Raw genomic sequence first — 25,353 nt, 5'->3', positions numbered from 1 at the left:
GTGGAGGAGTTCAAGTATCTCGGGGTCTTGTTCACGAGTGAAGGAAGAATGGAGCGTGAGATCGACAGGCGGATCGGTGCGGCATCCACAGCGATGCGGGCTCTGCATTGGTCTGTCGTGGTGAAAAAGGAGCTGAGCCATAAGGCAAAGCTCTCAATTTACCAGTCGATCTATGTTACTACCCTCACCTATGGTCATAAGCCATGGGTAGTGACCAAAAGAATGAGATCGCGAATACAAGCAGCTGAAATGAGTTTCCTCCACAGGGTGTCTTGGTGTCTGGGCTTTCCCTTAAAGATAGGATGAGAAGCTCAGTCATCCGGGAGGGACTCAGAGTAGAGCCGCTGCTCCTCTGCATCGAGAGGAGTAAGATGAGGTGGCTCGAGCATCTTATCAGGATGCCTCCTGGACGCCTCCCTGGTGAGGTGTTCCGGGCACCCTGGAGGGACTATGTCTCCCGGCTGGCCTGGGAACGCCTTGGAATTCTCCCAGAAGAGCTACACTGTAGAAGAAGTGGCCAGGGAGAGGGAAGTCTGGGCCTCTCTGCTCAAGCTGCTGCCCCCGCGACCCGACTTTGGATAAGCGGAAGAGGACGGATGGATGAATGGATAACCTATTGCAGGACACCAGTCAATTTCAGGGTACATTTATTTATTTCTCTATTTATGTATAAAGAGTGTTATTATAAATCCATTTACATACTCTGAATTTTATTAATTTATTTTCCCCACTTGTAAATAAAAAAAAATACTCAAAATATACAGTGGTAAATTTCTCATACATTTTGCAAGAACATTCAGCAAAACTTAAGAACCACTAAAGCCTACAGTAGCTTGTATCATTAGTAAAACTAGAATCTGTAGGCATCAGAGGTAATCGACAAAACTGGATTTCTAGTTGGTTAGCTGGCAGGAGACAACAAATATAGACAGGAGGAAAATGATCCACATGGAGAAAGGGCATCAGTTGAGTCCCTCAGGGGACTGTCATTAGAACGTTACTTTTCTGATTTATATCGATGACATGTATTCCAGTATGGTTATTAAACTTGTTAATTTTGTAGATGATGCTAAAATTGGAGGAATGGCAGTGTGGTAAAGTGAGTAATGGGTCCATGGCAGTGCTGATTTTCAGACACAAAAACAGTGCAGTTTGGGCTTGTTTGTGTGGGTGGAAACAATAAAGGGAAACCCTGCAGAGGAGCATGGTGAGAGGCACCCCAGGAAAGAACCAGATTGCTTCTGCTACACAATGGAGAGCAGGAGTGATTATAGATTCCTAGGGATACCAGAGGAACCAAAAGTCGTAGCGGAAAGATGGATTCGGGGTCAGCATATCCAAGTGAACACCAAGGGAAGGACACCAGGTCAGGAACTTGCGAGTGGACAGCTTTTGCCAGGGCCTAAGCCTTGTTAAGTTTACAGTGCATGAGCGATTGGTGAGAGAGGCAACACAAGACAGAGATGCACTGGGGAATGAATTAAAAGGCAATTCTGACTTAATGGAGTATTTTTTGACTTTACAGTGCATCCAGAAAGTATTCACAGCGCATCACTTTTTCCACATTTTGTTATGTTACAGCCTTATTACAAAATGGATTAAGTTCATTTTTTTCCTCAGAATTCTACACCCAACACCCCATAATGACAATGTGAAAAAAGATTACTTGAGGTTTTTGCAAATTTATTAAAAATAACTGAGAAATCACATGTACTGTACATAAGTATTCACAGCCTTTGCTCAATACTTTGTCGATGCACCTTTGGCAGCAATTACAGCCTTATGTCTTTTTGAATATGATGCCACAAGCTTGGCACACCTATCCTTGGCCAGTTTTGCACATTTCTCTTTGCAGCACCTCTCAAGCTCCATCAGGTTGGATGGAAAGCATTGGTGCATAGCCATTTTAAGATCTCTCCAATGTTCAATCGGATTCAAGTCTGGGCTCTGGCTGGGCCACTCAAGGACATTCACAGAGTTGTCCTGAAGCCACTCCTTTGATATAATGGCTGTGTGCTTAGGGTTGTTGTCCTGCTGAAAGATGAACCGTCGCCCCAGTCTGAGGTCAAGAGCACTCTGGAGCAGGTTTTCATCCAGGATGTCTCTGTACATTGCTGCGGTCATCTTTCCCTTTATCCTGACTAGTCTCCCAGTTCCTGCTGCTGAAAAACATCCCCACAGCATGATGCTGCCACCACCATGCTTCACTGTAGGGATGGTATTGGCCTGGTGATGAGAGGTGCCTGGTTTCCTCCAAATGTGACGCCTGGCATTCACACCAAAGAGTTCAATCTTTGTCTCATCAGACCAGAGAATTTTGTTTCTCATGGTCTGAGAGTACTTCAGGTGCCTTTTGGCAAACTCCAGGCAGGCTGCCATGTGCCTTTTACTAAGGAGTGGCTTCCATCTGGCCACTCTACCATACAGGCCTGATTGGTGGATTGCTGCAGAGATGGTTGTCCTTCTGGAAGGTTCTCCTCTCTCCACAGAGGACCTCTGGAGCTCTGACAGAGTGTTCTTGGTCACCTCCCTGACTAAGGCACTTCTCCCCTGATAGCTCAGTTTAGATGGCCGGCCAGCTTTAGGAAGAGTCCTGGTAGTTTCGAACTTCTTCCACTTATGGATGATGGAGGCCACTGTGCTCATTGGGACCTTCAAAGTAGCAGAAATGTTTCTGTAACCTTCCCAAGATTTGTGCCTCGAGACAATCCTGTGCTCTGACATGAACTGTCCACTGTGGGACCGTATATAGAGAGGTGTGTGCCTTTCCAAATCATGTCCAATCAACTGAATTTACCACAGGTGTACTCCAATTAAGCTGCAGAAACATCTCAAGGATGATCAGGGGAAACAAGATGCACCTGAGCTCAATTTTGAGCTTCATGGCAAAGGCTGTGAATACTTATGTACATGTGCTCTCTGTTCTTTTATTTTTAATAAATTTGCAAAAACCTCAAGTAAACTTTTATCAAATTGTCATTATGGGGTGTTGTGTGTAGAATTCTGAGGAAAAAAATGAATTTAATCCATTTTGGAATAAGGCTGTAACATAACAAAATGTGGAAAAAGTGATGCGCTGTGAATACTTTCCAGATGCACTGTATATATTGGATTTGTTTTTTAAACTATTGATGTTTGGGTTCAAGGAGGTTATAATAGCTGCTGCCACCTGGAAATTGAAGGTAAACATTGAGGGGGCAGCAAAAAGAATTAAAAAAAATACCTGGACAACTTTCAGAATTGGGTAAACACTTGGAAAATGCAGTTTAATATAGAAAAATTCAAAGTGCTACAGGGTGGCAACACGAACAGCAATTATAAATATATGATGGTAGACACTGTCCTACAGGGAGCAAACTCTTAAGTTAGGGAATTTATGGGTTTATGTTGACACAACATTTTCATCATCTAACCAATGTGCAGAATAAATTAAAAATGCAAATAAAATGATAGGCTATATTGTGGCAACTGTAGATTATAAATCAAGGGATCTTAAACATAGACAATATAATGCATTAGAGAGACAGCATCTGGATTATTAGGTGCAGTTCTGGTCACCACACGACAAAAAAGCCATAGCAGTACTTAAAGCTGTGCAGAGAACAGCCGGGTGAATCTCAGGATTTATTGGACATGTCATACTCTGATAAATTCAGAGAATTAAACCTGCTTAGTCTCAAGCAGAGGAGACTGTGTAGGGACCTAATCCAGTTCTTGAAAATCCTCAAAGGCATTCATAAGGTAGATCCAGCAGAGTTTAAGAGTGAATCAGGAACTCAAATACACCACTGAAAATGAAGTGGAAATGCATTTAGGAGCCAAGAAGCACATCTTTACTCAAAGAGTTACAGGAATCTGGAACAAACTATCAAGCCATGTATTTGAAATAGAAACCTCAACAACCTTTAGGAAGTATCTGGATGAGATAATGGGATAGCTTATCTATAAGTTAAACAAATGAGCTTGATGGACTGGATGGGCTCCTCTTAGCTGTCAGTTTTTATGTTCACGTGCTCTATTGCAAGTCTGCATGGTTTTTGGGCCGAATGGCCACTACATAAATGAATATGTTTAGAGAAACTGTATGTATGTTCCTTTGCAAAATTCACATAGATAAGGATCTCACTGTCAGGGGATTAGATAAAAACAGTAAATAAAGCAGATATACAGTAACTAGAATGGATTACATACTGTATATAGTTTTACTGTATACATTACAGTTGTAGCACGCATTACATTTAGCAACACTACATTTAACACATTTCACTGTGGTAGTATTTCATGAATATGTTTGTGTAGATGTAGGCTTGGAAGTTTCTTAAAAAATATATAAATAAGCTACAAGCAGCTGGAGTTCAAAGCATGGAGTTACAGATAGCTGATTATTTTGCTTTGACACAAAAAACGTGTCAAGGTATTTCTTTTTTTAATTAGATGGGACTGGAGTCTTAGAAGGATCTCTACTGGCTTCAAAGCTTTTTTTTTATTACTGAACAATATAGAATAATAAAACAAACAGTATTGTTAAGTTTACATGTAACACCTTTTACACTGAAGTGAAGACCATCTGTAGAGCTCGATCTCCTGTGATGCTCCCCTATGAGACATCTAGAACTGAATAGTTGGTGCTGCATGATAAAGTATAAATATATGGAATTGTCAGCGTTGGACAGTAATCTTAGCTTTGATGCAGATTATAATAGAAAAGACAAGTACTTGTGTATCTGATACTATTATGGGTTGCTGATCTGTAATAAACAGACACAAGAGCAGGTGAGGACATATTAGAAGACAAGTCAAAAATGTAAAATAGGCAAAACTGTAAACAAAATGGCAATGTAAAGAATAACTCAGAAATTTAAAACAAATGGTCCTAAGAAAAACAAGGTACATACAGCCAGGATCTAGAATTTGTGGGACTTAACTAAATTAATTACTAGAAGCCTGCTTTAATGTTATAGTGATTAAAATGGTTAAAGGTATGGCCAGATGAAAACAATTTTAATTCTACATTAAGTTGATTACAACATACTTTAGATTATACATCTCTGCGACTCCAAATACACAAAAATCAGATGTGGGCAAATTATATGCAGTAAATAAAAGTTAACAGATTAAAATATAAAATTTTATATATAAAATACAGTACATTTATTAATGCAAGAGGAAGTGATTTCAATTGATCATTGGATGCTGGATAATATACTTTCTTATATATAAAGATAAGATGAACTGCTTAATCTAAAGTACTGTATGCACTTCACACTAAATCGGCTTTAGCACTAATGGCTCACATTATATACCTCCATTGCCTTTTCTGTTCTGTTGAGTCAACTATCCTTTGCTGCTTGTCATACTTTAGATGCCAAAATCAAAAAACACGAGTCAGAAATTACATTTTTTCAAGTTTGAGTTAAAAGGTGAGAACTGTTGAAGAATGGTCAGACAAAAGATGTGTCAATATGCCATCTGGTCAACTGCAGGAAACAGCAATCGAAAAGGAAGTGCAAAAGGCAGTTAATACATCAGAATACATTTCAAGGATATGCAAACAAAAAGTTCAGTAAAATCATAAATCACATGCAATTACACAGTTACGGAGTACCGAAAATGCAAAGCATTTGATTAATAATATAAAAAACTAAACTAAAATCAGCCTCAAGTGATGCCTCAGGTGTTTATGTGGAAACAAAAGAGATACGTATGTGGTGGTCAGGATAATGACATTGGCAGTTTTGTTGTCTAGATAACAAGGAGGACATACATTAACATTACTAAAAACATATGGAGAAAAACTAATAAGACTTTCTCCATGACATGAAGAAATAAGCTGTGTGATAAGATTGATGACCTTAAGCAAATGAAGACTAAAAGAATATCTAACAAATATTTCTAAAATAGTACTCGAATAATAATATGGCATGAGCTGTTAAAACAAGAACTTTATCAAAAAAAATTTCAAACAACTACAAAAAATATTTTCCACAGAGAAATATACATATAAGAAACAAGCTATCTTGAACTGTGGTTGAAAGTACCATCCTTCTTTAGTAACATAATGTGAATATAACTAGAAAGTGATAAGCTGATGTTAGATGAATGAACTGGTATCTGTTTTTATTGAACTGAGCTGTTACCTATTTTATTATTTATTTTTTGTGCAATAATAGCAACATTATAACAAATATTTAATAATTACAATATTAATAGCTCGTGTAAATGGAGAAATGTTTAATAGACTTCTCTATAACATCCAAACAGGCACAGAGGCTCACACGCACATGTAGATTCTGGTAAATGAAGCCATGCTTTGTTCTTTTTTCTTTGCCTTAGAAAACTATAAAACTGATATGACCACTGACTAAAAGTACTAAAAGTATGCATCTGTGCTTCTATTTGCCTGTTTTTTTTTTTTTAATCTCTCATTATTTTTTATTAAACGCAGGTTTTCATTTCACCATCCAACCACAAACTACTTTCTCTGAAGAATAGCTGAAGGTGCTGGTTTTATAAGAAGTTACTGGCAATATCCCCCCACCCCACCAAAAAAGGCATATTCTACTAAGGATCATTGTCTGCTTAAGTTTGAGGATCGGCTCATTATCACATTTACAATGTTATATCTCATCTTTAAGTACGTGATAACGTATAGTGTTTGTTTTTGCTTTTGGCAAATTCTGGTAACCTAAGGGCTATAGGGTACTAACAGAATTCAGTTTAGTTCCTTCATAAGTGAACACGCAGATTACCCAGTGTTTAGAATTATTGTGAAGGATATCTACATGTACCTGTAAACATTTTTATGAGCTGTCAAATTTACAACAAATTATGTTTGATTATATCTGTGCAATTAGTGTAAATAAATGATTTAAAGGCACATATGTGGCCAGAGGTCACTTTGTAATGGCAATTACGGGAATGCATGAAATATTCATTTTTAATATGAAGACTGGGAAACATGTTTATTTGCTGGCATGAGTAGTTTGGTAACCTTTAAAACTAAAATTGTATGTTAGAATATCAGAATATTAGAAAATATTAGAATATTGGAACAATCTAGACAAGAAGAGACCAATCAGCCCAAAGTCTCCTAACGTTACCACCTTATTTGGACTTAAAATGTTGGAAAGAAATTACTTATGCAGTCTTTATATGCATTTCAAAAATTAATGCAAAATATAACACAGAGAAAAGAAGGAACACTGGTTTTTCAGGGGTATAAAGTTCTTTTGTTTTCATTTTGGTTAAGTCAGAGGGATACATAAAACACAGCCTGTTGCTATCTCCCTCTTCTCTATCTTGTTTCTGCAGTGTACTGCAGATCGTAGCGTACTAGCACAGCATTAAGACAAGATTACATAGCATGGTCTAAGTATTGTTGCAATTAACTGTGGAAGGAGATCTTTGTATTTTTAACTACTACATTTTAATTATCATAACTCACAATTCTGGATCATTACTTTTAAACTAGATTTTCAGGTTCTTAATCTTTGATAGTTTGATAGTAGTGTTCAGTGCTTAGATATTTTCTGGTCATGGTTTACAAGCACCTGACCATGTATTTGTTCAGATTTTATTTTGTTATTTTTAATTATTTTTAAGTGTATACTTGCTAATTCTCTGTTCCTTTCTTACCTTCAAAATGGCCAAGCTATCATAATGTGATATGGATGATCAAGGCATTTTAATAAATAGGGACATGAAGGCACCATAATATTTCCTTTCTGATCTTTTTTTGAAACTAAAGCCCTCAGGTTTTTCCTTGAGCAAGGTGGGTAATTATATTTAACCAGGTGGGAGTAGATGAACAAAGCAAGCCCTTTCAGGCTTTGCCATAAAACATACAGTATATTTCAGGGTTTATTTAAATTTCAAATCCAATGTTACTCTGTTTAGTTTAGCAAAAGCTTTCAGAGTTCACCACTTTGTACACTGGCAATTTTATTTTTCAATTTGCACAATTTTTAAACGTTTTTTTAACTTTTTTTTACTTTCTCTACATTTCATAAAAGAAGGAATTATTATTTTCATGAAAAAAATTACTAAACAAAAATAAATATAAAAGCAGCGTTGATATCCCAAGAGCCCTAGAAAATGTGTTATGTACTTTTTAAAACTTTGCGGACATTGTAATTTAAGAAAAAATGAACTGATTCTTATGACATGTTGTGGAGAACTGGCACCTGCTAGTCTAAAGAGGTGATTAGGTTTTGGATGAATTGTAATATTCAGCTTTATTTTCTGCAGGCAATACCAACAACAATTAAATCACTGTTCCTAAGTTCACAAAATTTGGCATATGAATTTAGGGAAGAACGATTTGTGTATTTTGAGTACAAGTCAAAACTTCAGGTCAGATTTTCAACCAGTACACAGTAGTCACAGAAGCTAAACTGTGAGGCATTCCTTGTGCAATTCTGGGCTATACAAGAAATAAGTTGTTGTTGTAAACTCTAATTACAAAAAAAAACTGGTTACATTGTATGACTTTAGTTAAGTAATTACCGTGATAAATTTGCCTTCAAAGCTGATTAAATGCATTGCATTTGGAATGTACTATATTTTTGAAGTTCCATAGTGTATACTGTATCCAACCATCCATTATCCAACCCGCTATATCCTAACTACAGGGTCACGGGGGTCTGCTGGAGCCAATCCCAGCCAACACAGGATGCAAGGCAGGAAACAAACCCTGGGCAGGGTTGCCAGCCCACCGCAGTGTATACTGTATTCGTATTGTAAATATGGAGAAAGAAATTTGAATATCACTTCTTATTTTTTGCAACGATAAAATAGTTTTAGGATTCTATTAGAAGATTAAGGTCAAATTTGTAAAAGTGCTACAGTCCCTTTTGCGCCATCACTAATGGATTAAATTTGACATAAACTTGAATATTTCACCTGTTGTTTGCCCCAAAACCTTGCATGCTCAAATGAGTGGTCTAAAGTGGGATTCTGTTTAATTCTACAGTTAATTTGTGCTGATAATCATAAATTAATATATGTTTGTAGAAATATGTGTGTGATCAGTTTATGGAAATGCATTTCCTAACAAGCACAACATATTACCTTATTTTATACATAATAAAAATGAGAATGTTTTTTCTTGGAGAAACCATTAACTATCATATTGAGTTGTGTTGTGAGTCCTGTCAGTCACATTCAGGTACTGTTTATAGTTTGATTTAATGATTATATATAAATATAGTAATAACAATGTCAAATTAAACTAGTCTATACAACAGACACTCTGGTTTAATAATCTTAAAGAATAAAGGAAGTACTATAATATACTTTGGATTATTATAGATATAAATAATCTACTGACTAAACTTTAAAAATACTAAGCATAGTAATTTAAAATATAAAGCAATTTCATTCTGGAAGAACAGCAAGCTGCTTTAAGGAGAAAGCCTTTTTCTTCCAGGAGTAAAACTTGAGCAAGTGTTGGAAACATAAAAATAAACTTCAACCAAAATGCCATTCTAATGTTTCTTTTAATATCATAACAGAATATAGTTTTTTAATGTTGACCATTTGCCAGAAGTGTTTTTCTGATTGACAAATTAAATGATAAAGTTACTTAATTCCCACTGTCTCAAACCATAGGAGTATAACACATGGCAAAATCTTAAAAAATAAAACAGCAAAAGTAATAGAAACTCTTGGTTCCTTAAAAGATTTACAATTAACGCAAAAATGTGTATTTTTTTTAAATACATTGCACTGTTTCATTAAAATAATCAAAATACCTACAATAAAGAACTATATAGATAACCAATGGATATTAGACTTATATAAATCATATTGTTTGATAATGCTGACAGTAATGATTATAATGTAATGAATGTTTCTCACTTGGCACACAATTAATGGCAGCTCCTACAAAGTTACAATACTTTTGCTGTGGGTGATTTACTTCCAATGTTCAGTAAGGCAATTATGTCTAAATGGATTAGAAATTAAGTTTGGAATGAAACGACTGCTCAGAATGCAAGATGAAAACTAGCAAAGCATGCTAGTTGTGTGTTTGATATTACACTGATCTTTGTTCCAGGCCTTCCTCTCACATGCTGCCTGTCTCTTACTGTTAGTTAAAGATTATTATGCAGTAAATGTACTCCATCAAGACCAGTTGGTTCTTTATTTGTCTTGTAATGACCAAAAGACTTCTAGACAGACTTGACGACAGGAAGGCAAGATTATGCTAGTGAAAAAGACAGCATAGCCCGAAAGTGAGCCATTAGGTCAAGGAAAGAAAACTGTCAAAATACAGAGCACAAGTTGAGGAGCAGAAACACAGAAACAAGAACTGCTTACAATAAAGCCTTTTTGGTTTTAAGTCATTGCCTTCAGCTTATTATTATTTTTGTCATTGTTGGAAACTTGTACAAGCAGTCTGAACATGACCTTAGTGAAGAATGATAAACAAAAACAAACTGAACTGACATAAACTTGAGACTTTATTCCAAATATGTTTTCTAGATATTTGTAGTTTAATTCAAGTGTATGTATTACACAGGTGTTGCAAAAATAATAATTTTGTAATGGATCTGATATATTAATAACAATAATATTTTTAAACCTTTTAATCAAATTCAGGGTAATGGAGCACTTGGGCCTTTCCTGGCAGTATCAGGTCCAAGGCAGGAAGCAACCCTGGGCCCATTCAAGCATAGACTAACTCAAAAATATCCAGTTTGGAAATGCCAATTAACCTAAACTGCATGCTTTAGGTATTAGGGAGGAAAACACTTGCAAACACAAAGGGAATGTGAACATTTCATACAGGCAATAAGTATGCTTGAGATTTGAAAAAAGGACACTGGATTTCTTAGGAAGCTCTGCTACCTTTTTAATAATTTTTGATGAAGCCCCCTATTGGTTTACAATTTATCATAAAGGTTAACTTCCCTCACAAATTATGATCCAAAATAGCCTGAAAAGGAGGGTTTTTGAATTCTGGATGGCCAAAAATAGGGGGACACTCCCAAAAAAATCAACAGCTTGCACAAGTAGATATCAAAATGAGTGAAAACAATATTTCATTTTTGGGGGTTTTCTTATACTGGTGAGTCAAAAGGCACTGGACAAAAAAAAAAGTGAATTGATTTTAAAGAATTCCTACAGTAGGTAGTTCTTATAAACACAATCTATTAAACTGTGGATTGCAAAATAACATTTTTAATGGTGGTGATAAAATATTAGGGCTAGAAAAAAGTAGAACAATTACAAGTTAATTTAATTCAAATGTAAAAATAATTGAATTTGATGTAAAGAACTATAAAGTGTTACAGTTACAAAAAAGTTAAGGCTTGTCTCTACAATATCAAATTCCTGAAAATAAAAGACCAAGTGTATTACAGCGAAAAACACACAGCTCAAAACATTAGTCAGTCTTTAAGGAAGTAATCATCAAATCATCAAAATTATACCTCAGTGTGTATCCAGAATTGGTAAATGAGGTTAAATTGTGTATGAACAGCAAATACAGATGGTGGTATAACCAAGGCCATTGGAAGGTAAAACAGCTAACAGGAAAAAAAAGAAAAGAGAGATGGCATTATTTAAAATTTTACTTAATGAGTGTACTTCACTTTTTTTACACAATAAAGAGCGAAGAAATTATTAAAGAATGATAAAAGTTTCATATTTACAGTTGAAATCATTTCAGATTGGTCTTTCCCATTCATTTTATCTAGTGTCACTCAGTGGACTCAAGAAATCACAATTTGATTAAATCATGTAAACGCAACATTAATTGACCAAAAATTAAACTATGCAAAAAATACAAAATAAAAATTCTCATGTTTAACCAGCCGTTATTCCTGCATTTCTACCTTCACATGCAGCTTAGATAATAAGAAAAAATTCACATTTCCCATTCCTATATTTACTTGTTTTTTTTACTTTTCCCACTGTTGAGACATTTAGTTTATACTGTATATTTTTTTGCTAAAACTGTATGAAGATAAAGCATAGTAATACACTAATAGTTCTATTGTAATAATTATCCATCAGGAGGAAGGCAAAGTGCTTAGAGCTGCTGTTTCATAACTTGAGTCTTAGATCCAAATCTTACTGCTGACTTTTTCCAAGTATACATGTTTTCCCCACGTATACATGAGCTTTCTCTTATTACTTTACTTGTATCCTACATACTACAGGCATGTAAGTTAAGAAGATTAATGACTAAGAGTCTGTGTGCCATGAGATGAACTTGGCATTTGGTTTCTGCCTTACGCTCAGTGCTGCCTGGAAAGGTTTCAGCCCTCAGAAGCCCAAATTGAGAGAGGTGGCTTTGATTACGTTAATGTATATGTTGTCACGTAGGGGCATCTAACCTATGCAATACCACCCCGGATGAGAGGGGGTGCTGTCGCTAACTGTGCTCTCTCTTTCTTTTCCTACAGCACTGAGAAAATGCCCCATGAAGACAACTGAACTCCTCCCCTTCAGACTGGGACACTATAAAACTGATTTCCCAGAGAAGTGTGTCTCACTATGTTGCAACTCCTCGTAACTGACCCACTCAGACAGGTCACTTGTAAAGCTGTGCCAAGTTGGCTAAGAATGCATTTGAGAACCGGTTTCTGTTGCACCATGAAGTGCCTGTTTCTGCTAATTATTTATTTATTTATTTTTTAAATTGCATTAAACAAGTGTCTCAGCACCTCAAACTCTCTTTGGAACAAAGTTTGTGAATTTCCCCTTGGGATTAATAAAGTATCTATCTATCTATCTATCTATCTATCTATCTATCTATCTATCTATCTATCTATCTATCTATCTATCTATCAATAATGCTTCCATTCTTCACAATGTGCATTATTAACATTAATAAAATATGAAACCATTAATTTCAAATGCCTACTTTTATATATGTATTTTTTTGCTATGACCTATTATTACTCTTTTTCAATGAATCAAATACTGTATTTTCTAAATTTTCATTTTCCATAACAAGTTAGAGCTGCACAATGTGTAACATGGAACACAACATTGAATAAGATGGCAGCCCATTGCAGGTCAGCCTAATGTGTGCACGCACACTCACTTAAAAATCAAATGAAAACCCATGTAGACACAAGGAGAATGTACAGACTCTACACAGACAGTGGGCTGGCTACGAATCAAAAATGGGACCCTGAAAGAATTAAATTGTACCGCTAAGCACTTTGCCATCATGCCACCCTGTTGTTAAACATTTTAATATAGCATGTCTAAAATGCAAATGACATCTGAACAGAATGGTAGCATAAAGGAAATGTTCAATTATTTGATGCACAGTATGCATTTACAATCTTAAAATAATCACAACCATATTTAATATAACATAGGCTGATTTCTGTTCTTTGGTAATTTAGAAGAAAAACAAGTCTGGTAAATGTCAGTAGTAATCTATCTAAAGAAATGCTTGTTGTAATATGTACATTTGCTTGCCAGAGCATGCATTTCTGGCTAAAATCATTAACTTGTAGCCAGACTGAATTTTTTATGGCTAGTACATTATAGTATGCCCTAATATTTTGGGTTTAAAAATATACTTCAGATAAAAAATAATATAAACTCCAGCAAGCTAAAAATACCTTGCTATAGCCTAATCATTCAGGGATATGTTTTAACAAAAACTAGATTTGCACCTAATAACAAGGATCTATAGCTTCTAGTGCTAAGTAACCTATAACGGTAATGTCAGGAGAAAGTATGTTCAACCGTTTTTAAAAAATAAGTTTTCTAACTGTATTTACTTTTTTAATTTATCTATCTATACATATATATATAAATATATATATATATATATATATATATATATATATATATATATATATAGATATATAGATATATATATATAGATATATATACAGTGTATCCGGAAAGTATTCACAGCGCATCACTTTTCCACATTTTGTTATGTTACAGCCTTATTCCAAAATGGATTAAATTAATTTTTTTCCTCAGAATTCTACACACAACACCCCATAATGAAAACGTGAAAAAAGTTTACTTGAGGTTTTTGCAAATTTATTAAAAATAAAAAAACCTGAGAAATCACATGTACTTAAGTATTCACAGCCTTTGCTCAATACTTTGTCGATGCACCTTTGGCAGCAATTACAGCCTCAAGTCTTTTTGAATATGATGCCACAAGCTTGGCACACCTATCCTTGGCCAACAATAAATAAATTATAGCATTTTATAGAGCATTTTCAAAATGTTTTCTTTATAATTAGTAGAAAAGAAAAGATGTTCATTATTTAACAAGTTAATTAACAGGACAGTGATGCAAAATCAAAAACGTATAATGACAAATGCTCTATTGGTAGCACAGAGAAAAATATTGACTCTGGTTTGAAGCAATCAAAATTATTTGGGCACAACTCCAAGGAGCTGGTCATTTAGGAGGTGTGTTACATGTAAGTAATTCAGACAAGTGTAGTCTGATAAACATTGTTCGAACACACATGTTTTAAGTGGACATGAAAATTTAAGTGAAGTTTGACTGGCAACTAAAATCAAATAAGAAGAGCAAAGTTGGCTTAAACAATTGATTAATACATTACAAAAGAATTTGTAGGTACATTTTTTCCCCATCACTTACCCATGACAAATACTGATTCATTACTGACTGTCTCAGAGCAGTTGATAAATTATAATCTTCTGAACTATGATGTGCTTGGTGGGCTGCCCACATTATATTCACCTCTGCAGAAAATAGAAAAATTCAAGATAACAGCTTGCAAGTGAAAACTGTAATGAAATCTTTCTTGTTAAGTTACTGTCAGTTACTGTCAATGAGTTTCACCCTAACTATATGTTAAGAAAATGGCTATAGATGTCATAAGGCTTCAATAGTGCTACCCAAATTTCAGTTCACTATATTATTTTCTTTTATACAGGATTGCAGGCAATACCATGATCTTTCTATTTGATAAAAGAATGACTCCACCATTTCTGAGAAAAATAGCTTTCTGAAAAGAAAATTAAAGAGGGATGAAGACTAAAGAGATCCCTGTTACATAATCTTTACCTGACTACATGGCCCTAAGCTATTATTTCTACATTTTTTTAGCAATGAATTCCAATTTCTAATCACACCTTTACCAACAGTTATTTGACTCATGGAAAACTGTTGACCTGATAGCCTAAACACTGGCCAAACCTATCGTTCTTGGATTATGAGGGAAACTGTCTTGATTTTTATTCATCACACACAATTCTGTAAACATATTTGCAGCTACCTTTGAGGGCTGCCAATAACACTAAACTGTGTAATTCTGAATAGTTTAACACTGCAAAATAAACTGGAATATCTGAATCCTTGTATATCTATCTATCTATCTATCTATCTATCTATCTATCTATCTATCTATCTATCTATCTATCTATCTATCTATCTATCTTTATTTATGTGTGGATCAGGAGGCATGTATAAGGGAATAGTGGGTTAATGAACAAATTATGAATTACTTATTTAATATGGAAATTCTGTACTTTATGTGTGGAGTAAGAAGCGTGCACGGGGCAATAGCATTGCATGAAGTAAAGTTAATTTTAATATTATTTAAATTTTAATATTAAAATAATCTATTAATATGCAGAGTGGGAGGAGTGTAAAGGGGGAGTAATGGTGGTCTTTGTGTTATAATGAATTACCATTTGATTTTCTTATTAATGTGCGGAGTAGGAGGAGTGTAAAGGGGGAGTAGTGGTGGTCTTTGTATTATAATGAATTGTTAACTTTTTGATTATATTTATGTGCGGAGTAGGAGGAGTGTAAAGGGGGAGCAGTGGTGGTTGTCTGATACAGACTTTTTTGTTAATATCCTGAATATTGGGATTGTTTGTCTTATGACTGTATTTTTTGTTATTGTTCATAATAAAGGTCATTTTAAAAATAAAAAAAAAATATCTATCTATCTATCTATCTATCTATCTATCTATATATATATATATAAAGATCTCCAAATTTACACACCAATAATTTCCTCATTTAATGTTATTTTTAACATGGATAACTAGTTTCATTCTATAAATATTCAGATTTTAATTTATTTTGGCAAATCTAATCTATTTTCAGTTTTTAGCTAATGCTATCATGCCAAAGCTACTAGAGCTGGGTACAGATGTTAGGCAGACATTATCATTCATCACTGACAAAAATATTCCACTCCGTTATAACAATAGTACTGTGATCTTGGGATTTTTCTTCACTTTATAAATTATTACACAGTTACACATGATTGGTAACCTTTACAGGCCCCCCAGATTTTGGCCATTCTTGCACACTCCCAATACTTTTAAGTTCCGGACCACACAATACATATGTGCATTTTGGCAAAAACAGTGTCTCGGCTGTGCAATGAAGGGAACTGCCTTCCTTCTTTAGTTAGACCACATCTCATGCAAACTCAATAAAATATCTGAAAAGACACACCCCATAGCTAGTGCAGCTGATTAATGGCCTCACTGGACTTCAGAGACTAATGTAAGTATGTGCCACCTGCCAATAATCATGCTCAAGCAACTTTCTGAGCTAAATTAATACAGTATAATTTCTGCTACAAATTCCAAAGTTTTTATTACACATTACTACATATTAAAATGACAAGTATTTTTATCAATTACAGTCAGAGGAGCCAGACTGTAATATTCTTAAGGATTTAAGTAATTGAAGGTTACTGTTACTGTAAGCTGTTATTTTAATATCAGGGAGCAGGATGAAATGTGTTTTTTGCTAGCCAACAGCTACAGACTAAGGATCTAAGGGGAACTTTTCAACATGTTTTCTCCACACTTTGTGATGGATTCAAAGTCGAAAAGATACTTTCAATAAATTCAAGTATTGTCTTTGTTTGAATCATATTAATGTTAATTGAATTCTTAAAATCCCTGAAGATATAGCTCAATACAATTAATTAATTAAGTGATTAATCATGAAGGATACTGGGTTAAATACTGTAACTTGATGTGGAAAGCACAAGCCTACAGAGGTTATGGTTAATCTACTGCATAAGTTCAGGTAACACAAAAAATTTATTCTGCGAGAAAACCAAATACATTAGGTGGCAAGGCTGAAGGTAATGAACACTTTCAGTCTAGGAAAACAGTGAGAAGGTAAATTAAGTACAGTGTTGTCAAACATATTTTTAGAACTCCAAAAATGTGGTATCTCTTTAAATATGGAAGAAAACACAGTTATGACCATGGTGAGCACCATTTGTACCTCCTTAACACAAAAAGTAGCTGGACCTGTGTTTAGGGGGCAGCTGAACTGCAATGAGTGCCACATCTACTGTATGGGTGTGAGTGGGTAATTCGGTCCTGTGGGAAAAATGCAAGTTTTTCACATCTTTTTTCTGTATGCTGGGTATTTATATTGATATCCTTGGACTAATTATGCCTCTCATCTACCAAAGTAACATTAGCATTTGTTATACAACAATGCAAACAAAACTGTGGCAGCATGTTAATAATTGGTGTCATAAATTTTTGGATCATCCAATATTTACAATTATGAAAATAATTTGCAGGTTAGGTTAACTATAAACTGGTTTGCTGAGAGTCAATATGTGTGTTTGAATGTTAACACTTACTGAAAATGGAAAAAATACTGACACAACTACTGACAGTTTAGCAACTGAGAAGGAGGAATTCATTTTGGAACCATTTGCTATGAGAAATGTGAATAAATAAAGAATTTAAGAAATAATAACAGTTACCTTTGAGATGGCAATGTTGAGTCAATAAAAATGACTTGTTTAAACTTAACTGTCCCATGTAAGTTTATTCCAATGAAAAGAAATAGGGTACCCTTTATTTTACAGTGGTGTCCTTAAGTGTGTGCTCTGCTACTTGGTTGAATGACCTTAAATGTCCATTTTTTTATATTTTTGGTGTTTTGTGAGCATGATATTAAAGCAGAGAATGCACACTTTGTGTGAAGTGTAAGATACCCTACTGATTTAGCATGGGTGGGGGAATTCTTAAATAATGGCATTCATGATTGATAAACAACATTGCACACACAGACACATTTAATCTCTGCGCACTCCCAGAGATGAGAAGATATATGCTGCTGCACATCTCTCATTTATGTACAATATACAGTATAAAGTATAGCATTTGTGAGTTTGTATCTTTATAGATTCAGAAAATAAATACTGAGTTGCTTATCATAATGTTTATTGTTTAGAGCCATCAGCAGTATTTACACATGTCCCCCAGGCAAAAAAAATACGTAATATGAACAACTACTGCTCATGGATGTGATATTTGTTTTCATCTAAACCAGTCAAAATTGCCCTCTTCATAATCATAAATCCGGTCTTAATCTGAAAGAGCAACTCTTCAATTACCAGAAACTAATGCCATCAGAGGGTTTTTTTTTTTAGCATTGACAGCAGAACAATGTATTTTCACAAATATATTGTACAGTGTGTGCATAGCTCTCTTTAATTTACACACTGTAATAAACAATAACGATAACAGTTAGCCTTTGTCTTTATTTCTGCATTACCCACAAGAAAAGGACAATGGCTTGACTCAAAAAATTGACTATTTTTCATAATTTGTGTTTTGTTTAGTGTAACTGTGTGTTCTATTTTGTATTTAAATTTAAAGCATGAAAATTGCCTGTGTCTTTTCTGAATTGTTTTTCCATCTTTCCAGTGTTTACAGTCCCCCTCAAAATTTAATGGCATCATCTAAGACAGAAGATTGACTGTGTTATGCAAAATTAAGCCATGAAATGTCAACTGAACTGACCAATGATTTTATGACATAACAAATAAAGCAATCTTAACAGTAATTCTATTCCAGATTAAAACAACTTAATGAAAACCTATTTACAGGACAGACAATGCAGTGTGCATATGAGAACAATAAGATTCTTAGAATAATACTTGAATCTGGCACTGTTACTATTTCTTTCTTACTATTTCTTTGTCACAGGAGTATCATCTTGCTTGTCTGTTCTTCCTTTGCCTCATTTTAATGAACCATCTTTCTGAAGACATCTAGTAATATTTACAACATTTTATATCTTCTTTTCATGTTTCATATTAGCATTCTCAATGTTCTGTTGTTAGGATACATACTGAAGTATTCTAATATCTGTCTTTTTTTATACCAATGAGAGAAATTATGTATATTTGCTTTAATTGAACATTTATTCTTAACCCAAAAAAGGAAATCCTGTCTGTTGATGGAAATTTCTAGGGATAAAATTATTCTAAATCTCAACCATTCATCCATATACTTTTAACCCTGCTTTTAACTTTACAGGTATGCTTGGACCTGAAAACTGTCTTGGGAGGATAAGGTACTGAGCAGGGATTCGAGTTAACCATAATGTCAACACTCGGCCTCCCCCTGATTCCACCCAATTTTCCTACATCTAGACCTTTCCTCACTTCATTTATCTATGAACCAGCAGAGGCTACTTGTGTTAAGGGCCATTATGGCAAAATTACTCTTGCATCTCACTGTAAATCTCCTTATTCTTTCTCTTTTTCTGTCTGGAAGTCTTGCTTTCTTAATCTTGATTCTTTTGGAGATTGCAACAAGGAGGATCAAAGGGTCTTCTGGCTATTATATTGATAAATTGATGGATATGGTACAGTTGGTCCAGGCATGGATACACCAAGGTCCTGGCTGCAGCCCTAATCTTCACGTCTTCTTCTCTTTAATTTGGTCAATGCTATACTGTTCCCTTACTTGCTGGTTGGCCCTCATGTGCTTGTTAATTATGTTGTTGCTGCAATTATTTTAATATAACATTTGGTGGTAGGGTGGGGGATGGGCCTTGAGTTTGAGAGTTTTAATTTTATTGTAATTACCGTCAGAATGGCTTATGTAATCCTTTAAAGTGTTTGTTTTTTATTTCAATAAAAATTTGATCACAAAAAAAGTCAAAACAATTTCAACAACATAAATATGCATAAATCACTGTACCATTGTTTTAGCGACACCACTTATTAAATTAGATACACTTGGGAATGAATTATAGCATGGGCACACATTAAAAATTATGTAGTAACTGGTAAAACTACAATTGCTTTGAAAAATAGTATAAACAAATCATTTTCATTTACTAAAAAGTTATTTTTTGTGAAAAAATAAAAGGCACAAAGACAAAAATTTACTTAGTTGGACTTAGTTGCCCATTTCTGCGACTTAAAAGAAAAAATAAACCATCTATAACTTGTTTCATGATATTCCAAATTTTTCTTCGTTTTACTAATATCGGCTATTTTAAACAGGTTACTATTGCTAATGGTTGGACACAATAAACTGTTTTGCCATCTGATTTGCTCCTGAAGATGGAGTCAAGATTAATAAGCCTTTCAGAATAAAACATTACACAGACTTATAGTTATGATATAATGCTTATAAAGTCTTTACAGATCACAGGGAGTTCTAATCATTGAAATAGTTAATTACTTTATTGAAGTGGCACCATTCTGTATTTAATTAATGAAAACATGTAAGTTTCACGTAGGCCTGTGCAAATCATAAACCCAGTTTAGCAGATGCTTTCAGATTGCCAAATATTACACCCTGACCTCCATTTCCTTGATATCACACTGTGAATGTCTGCAAAATAAATTCAACAATTTCAAAATGAGCCACATATTAAAAATTTCACTTTCCTAAATATGTTTTGAACATTATATTTTGTTTAACATTTTAAACAAAATATTACCTGTTTTTCTAAACTCACATTTTTCTATTTCAGAGATCCATAGTCTGTTGTGGCAGAATCAGGCAAAACCTAATTCTAGATGGTCCTCCTGTCCATTGCAGGACACTCCTCCTCAGTACTCGTCTGCTGGGTTTAAACAACTGGCTGAGAGGCCATAATGTTGTCCTCTCCGAAAACATTGCTAAGGTAATTCGTCTATCTTGACTGTCTATTTCTACTTTAAACCCCTTCCGTAATGCTACTGCTTTGATAGGACATAATGGCTTAACACAGTCTTCCGTTAAAGTGCACAACATTAATAATCTAATAACCAATCTTAATGCACGTAAAAAATCTAGGCAGTGCGGCATAAACACCAATAATTTAATTGCAATTACTATTTTAGATCAACAATGCATTAAAACTATAAAAACAGATTGTAGATTACATAAAAAATACACACAGAGCGGCGTTAACAAAAATAACTTAGTTTTTGTTCCAAATACCAATAACGCATAGAATTCAGCTCTGCCTCTCCGAAACATTAAATATGGCACTATTAAATGTTAGAGCTTTAACTAACAAGACATTTTTTATAAACGATCTTATTAGTGATAGAAACATTGATTTTATTGCACTAAGTGAAACGTGGCTTAGCTAAGATGGCGCGGCTGTTTTAATAGAATCTGCGCCTCCGGATTACAGTTTTACTCGCAGACCACCAGGGAAAAAAGGGGGGCGGCTTGGCAAACATTTACTCGAGCCGTTAAAATGTAAAGATGTTAGTTTTGGTAAATTTAAGTCCTTTGAGTATCTCGCCGTTGTTATTCATGGAGATTCTCACGTTCTAGTATTATCCGTGTATAGACCTCCTAAATATAACGCGTCTTTCTTTGAGGAATTCTCTGACTTAATGTCAATTTTAATTACGAACTATGACACACTCTTAATAGTCGGTGACTTTAACTTTCATATCGACAATCAGTGTGACCAAAAAGTAAAAGAATTCATGAACCTCCTGGACTCTTTTGATTCGTTAATAAACCTACACATAAAGCAGGTCATACGTTAGACTTAGTGATTACTAAAGGACTAAAAGTTGATATAAAGCAGGTCATTGATATTGGTCTATCAGACCATTTCCTTCTACTATTTAATATAGAAATAATGATAGAAAACATTCATGAGAAGCATTGTTAAAAAACGCTTCTTTGACTCATCAGCAGCTTTAAAACTTACAAACATTCTAAGCAATCAGTCCGTTTATAGTGCCAACTATAATAGCGAGGATAATGTAAATAGTAAAGTGGAAAACTTTAATTCTAAAGTAAGAGCTGCTGTTGACATAGTTGCACCTGAAAAGACAGTTAAAAATCTTCTAGCATTGTTATTCCATGGAAGACCCAAAGAGTGTCTGATTTAAAAAGAACATGTCGTAGAGCTGAGCGTAAATGGAGGAAAACTAAACTAACTATCCATTATGAGATATTGAAGGTTAAAATAACAGAATACAATAACACAGTCCGTCTTGAGAGGCGCTGCTATTTCTCTAAGATTATAAATAACAATGCTAGTAATCCCAGAGTCTTATTTTCTACAATTGATCGTCTGTTAAACCCAGGTAACACAAAGGAATGCCCCCAGAATACTTCCAGTGAAACCTGTGAGAACATTGCTGTATTTTTCAATCAAAAAATTAATGATATTAGAGATAACATAGTATATCTCCCCAACACTGCAGAACCTCCAAAGCCCCAGTACTCCATTATAAACAAATTAAATGCTTTCACCAGGATAGATTTACCTGAATTACATAGTATAATCTCTCAACTGAAACCCCCACCTGCGTCCTTGACCCAATACCAACAAGGTTTTTCAAAGAAGTATCAGGCGTGCTAATTGACAATATTCTGACATAGTTAATTGTCATTAGATACGGGGTCTTCCCAGACTGTCTTAAGACTGCTGTAGTTAAACCCCTGCTCAAGAAAAATAATCTTGACCCCTCTGATTTGAAAATTTTAGACCCATCTCTAACCTGCCCTTCTTAAGTAAAATTCTAGAGAAGGCAGTCATTATGCAGTTAAATGACCACCTCAATAAACATGCTATTCTTGATAAATTTCAGTCAGGTTTCAGAACAAATCACAGCACAGAAACTGCACTCGTTAAAGTAGTAAATGACTTGCGGGTAAATGCAGACAGAGGCCATTTATCTGTTCTCATCCTCTTAGATCTGAGTGCTGCATTTGACACCATTGATCACAATATTCTTAGAAATCGCCTTAGTCAATGGGTGGGCCTCTCTGGCAGTGTCTTAAATTGGTTTGAATCCTACCTGGCAGGGAGAAAATTCTTTGTGAGTTGTGGTAATCACATCTCAAAGACACATGATATCCATATGGTGTTCCACAAGGCTCTATCCTGGGTCCGCTGCTCTTCTCAATCTATATGCTTCCGTTAGGTCAGATTATCTCAGGTTACAACGTGAGCTACCACAGCTATGCTGATGACACACAGCTGTACTTATCAATAGCACCTGATGACTCCGACTCTCTCGATTCACTAACACAATGTCTTACTGGTATTTCTGAATGGATGAATAGTAATTTTCTCAAACTAAATAAAGAGAAAACTGAAATTTTAGTAATTGGCAATAATGGATTCAATGAGGTTATCAGAAATAAACTTGATGCATTAGGATTAAAAGTTAAGACGGAAGTAAAAACTTAGGGGTAACTGTTGACTGTAATCTGAATTTTAAATCGCATATTCATCAGACCACTAGGACAGCATTTTTCACTTAAGAAACATAGCAAAAGTTAGACCTCTTATATCATTGAAAGATGCTGAGAAATTAATTCACGCTTTTGTTTTCAGTAGACTAGATTACTGTAACGCACTCCTCTCAGGACTACCCAAAAAAGACATAAATCACTTGCAACGAGTGCAGAATGCAGCTGCTAGAATCCTAACTAGGAAAAGAAAATCCGAACACATTTCTCCAGTTTTGATGTCACTACACTGGTTACCTGTGTCATTCAGGATTGACTTTAAAATTCTGCTTATGGTTTATAAAGCCTTAAATAATCGCTCCATCTTATATATCGGAATGTCTGACACCTTATATTCCAAATCGTAACCTTAGATCCTCAAATGAGTGTCTCCTTAGAATTCCAAAAGCTAAACTTAAAAGAAGTGGTGAGGCGGCCTTCTGCTGTTATGCACCTAAAATCTGGAATAGCCTGCCAATAGGAATTCGCCAGGCAAATACAGTAGAGCACTTTAAAACACTGCTGAAAACACATTACTTTAACATGGCCTTTTATAACTTCAGTTTAACTTAATACTGATACTCTGTATGTTCAATTCATCATAATAACTAGTCATAGTGGCTCTAAAATCCATACTGACCCCTACTCTCTCTTCTGTTTCTTTTTCCGGTCTGCGCTACCACCACCTATTCAAAGCATCATGATGCTCCAACATTGATGGACTGAAAGCCAGAAGTCTACGTGACCATCATCATCAAGTCCTTCCATGAGAACCCTAAATACAAAGAGAACTGTTTCATTTATGTTAGGTAGATTGCCCAGTGGGGACTGGGTGGTCTCTTGGTCTGGAATCCCTACAGATTTTATTTTTTTCTCCAGCCTGGAGTTTTTTTGTTTTTCTGTCCACCCTGGCCACCGGACCTTACTTATTCTATGTTAATTAATGTTGACTTATTTTTATTTTTTATTGTGTCTTCTATTTTTCTATTCTTCATTTTGTAAAGCACTTTGAGCTACATTTTTTGTATGAAAATGTGCTATATAAATAAATGTTGTTGTTGTTGTTGTTACTTGCAGTAGTAGTAGTAGTGCAGGCCTATGCTCAGACATACATGGCTTTTATAGAGATGCCAATCAATCTGACTGAAAGGTGAAGTATGAAAGGAAACCATAATGCCCGCAAAGAAAACACACAGACAAAAGAAATGTGTGAATTTCACTGGGACAGAAACTGAACCCAGGTCCCTTGAGCTTTGAGATGGAAGTACAGTATTAACCACTGCGACACACGGCTTTCCTGTTAAGAAATTAAAAATTCCAAGAAAAATGGAGTTGAAGCAAACTACTTTACTTATTAAATCCTAAAATACAGGTTATATAAAGTATTTAACAGTTCATTGAATCTCATTATATTTCCTGTAGAAATATTCAGGTGTAACCAAGTTATTATGTAACAGCTATTTCTCTAAGTTAGCACTCACTTTCTTTATTTTTTTTCATGAATCCAAAAGGTGCAGGTTAAAGACATGTCTCCTTAGTTGTTTTATAAACATCAACTTCCTATCACAAACTGTGTGTAACACAATCCTTCAGTCGATGAAGTACAGCTGAACAAACACTCAGTCGTGACTGTACTTCTGCTCTTCACATGCCAGCTTCAGCATTAAAATCTCAGGCTTCAGATGGGATGTTTATAATAGTGTGGCCATTTTCCTCAAGGCCAAAAGTCACATTTTGCTTGTACTTAAAGTATATTTCTGAAAACCCACAGCATAAACTTAATATTTATAAAAGATTGCCCCTTGAGAAAACAGAAATCATGACTCCTTAAGAAAAACAGAAACTGGCTGCTTGACATATTTATAATATGCAGGATTTCTCATCCACAGGAGT

General features: G+C 34.8%; 1 protein-coding gene across 2 annotated transcripts in view; it reads right to left on the bottom strand.

Moving 5' to 3' along the window:
- The window catches only part of agmo (alkylglycerol monooxygenase), a 286,102-nt gene that overhangs the window by 123,877 nt on the left and 136,872 nt on the right, over positions 1 to 25,353 (bottom strand). For both annotated transcript variants that reach the window (XM_039737290.1, XM_039737289.1), the window contains exons 4-5: positions 14,603 to 14,706; positions 11,436 to 11,531 (exon numbers count right to left, since the gene is read on the bottom strand). In XM_039737290.1, coding sequence (XP_039593224.1) covers positions 11,436 to 11,531; positions 14,603 to 14,706 — 200 coding nt within the window. The remainder of the gene's footprint in view (positions 1 to 11,435; positions 11,532 to 14,602; positions 14,707 to 25,353) is intronic.

The sequence above is a fragment of the Polypterus senegalus genome, chromosome 15 (assembly GCF_016835505.1).
Source record: "Polypterus senegalus isolate Bchr_013 chromosome 15, ASM1683550v1, whole genome shotgun sequence".
NCBI classification, from domain to species: domain Eukaryota; kingdom Metazoa; phylum Chordata; class Cladistia; order Polypteriformes; family Polypteridae; genus Polypterus; species Polypterus senegalus.
The sequence above is the reverse complement of the archived record's forward strand: the minus strand, read 5'-3'. Positions and strand labels throughout refer to the sequence as shown.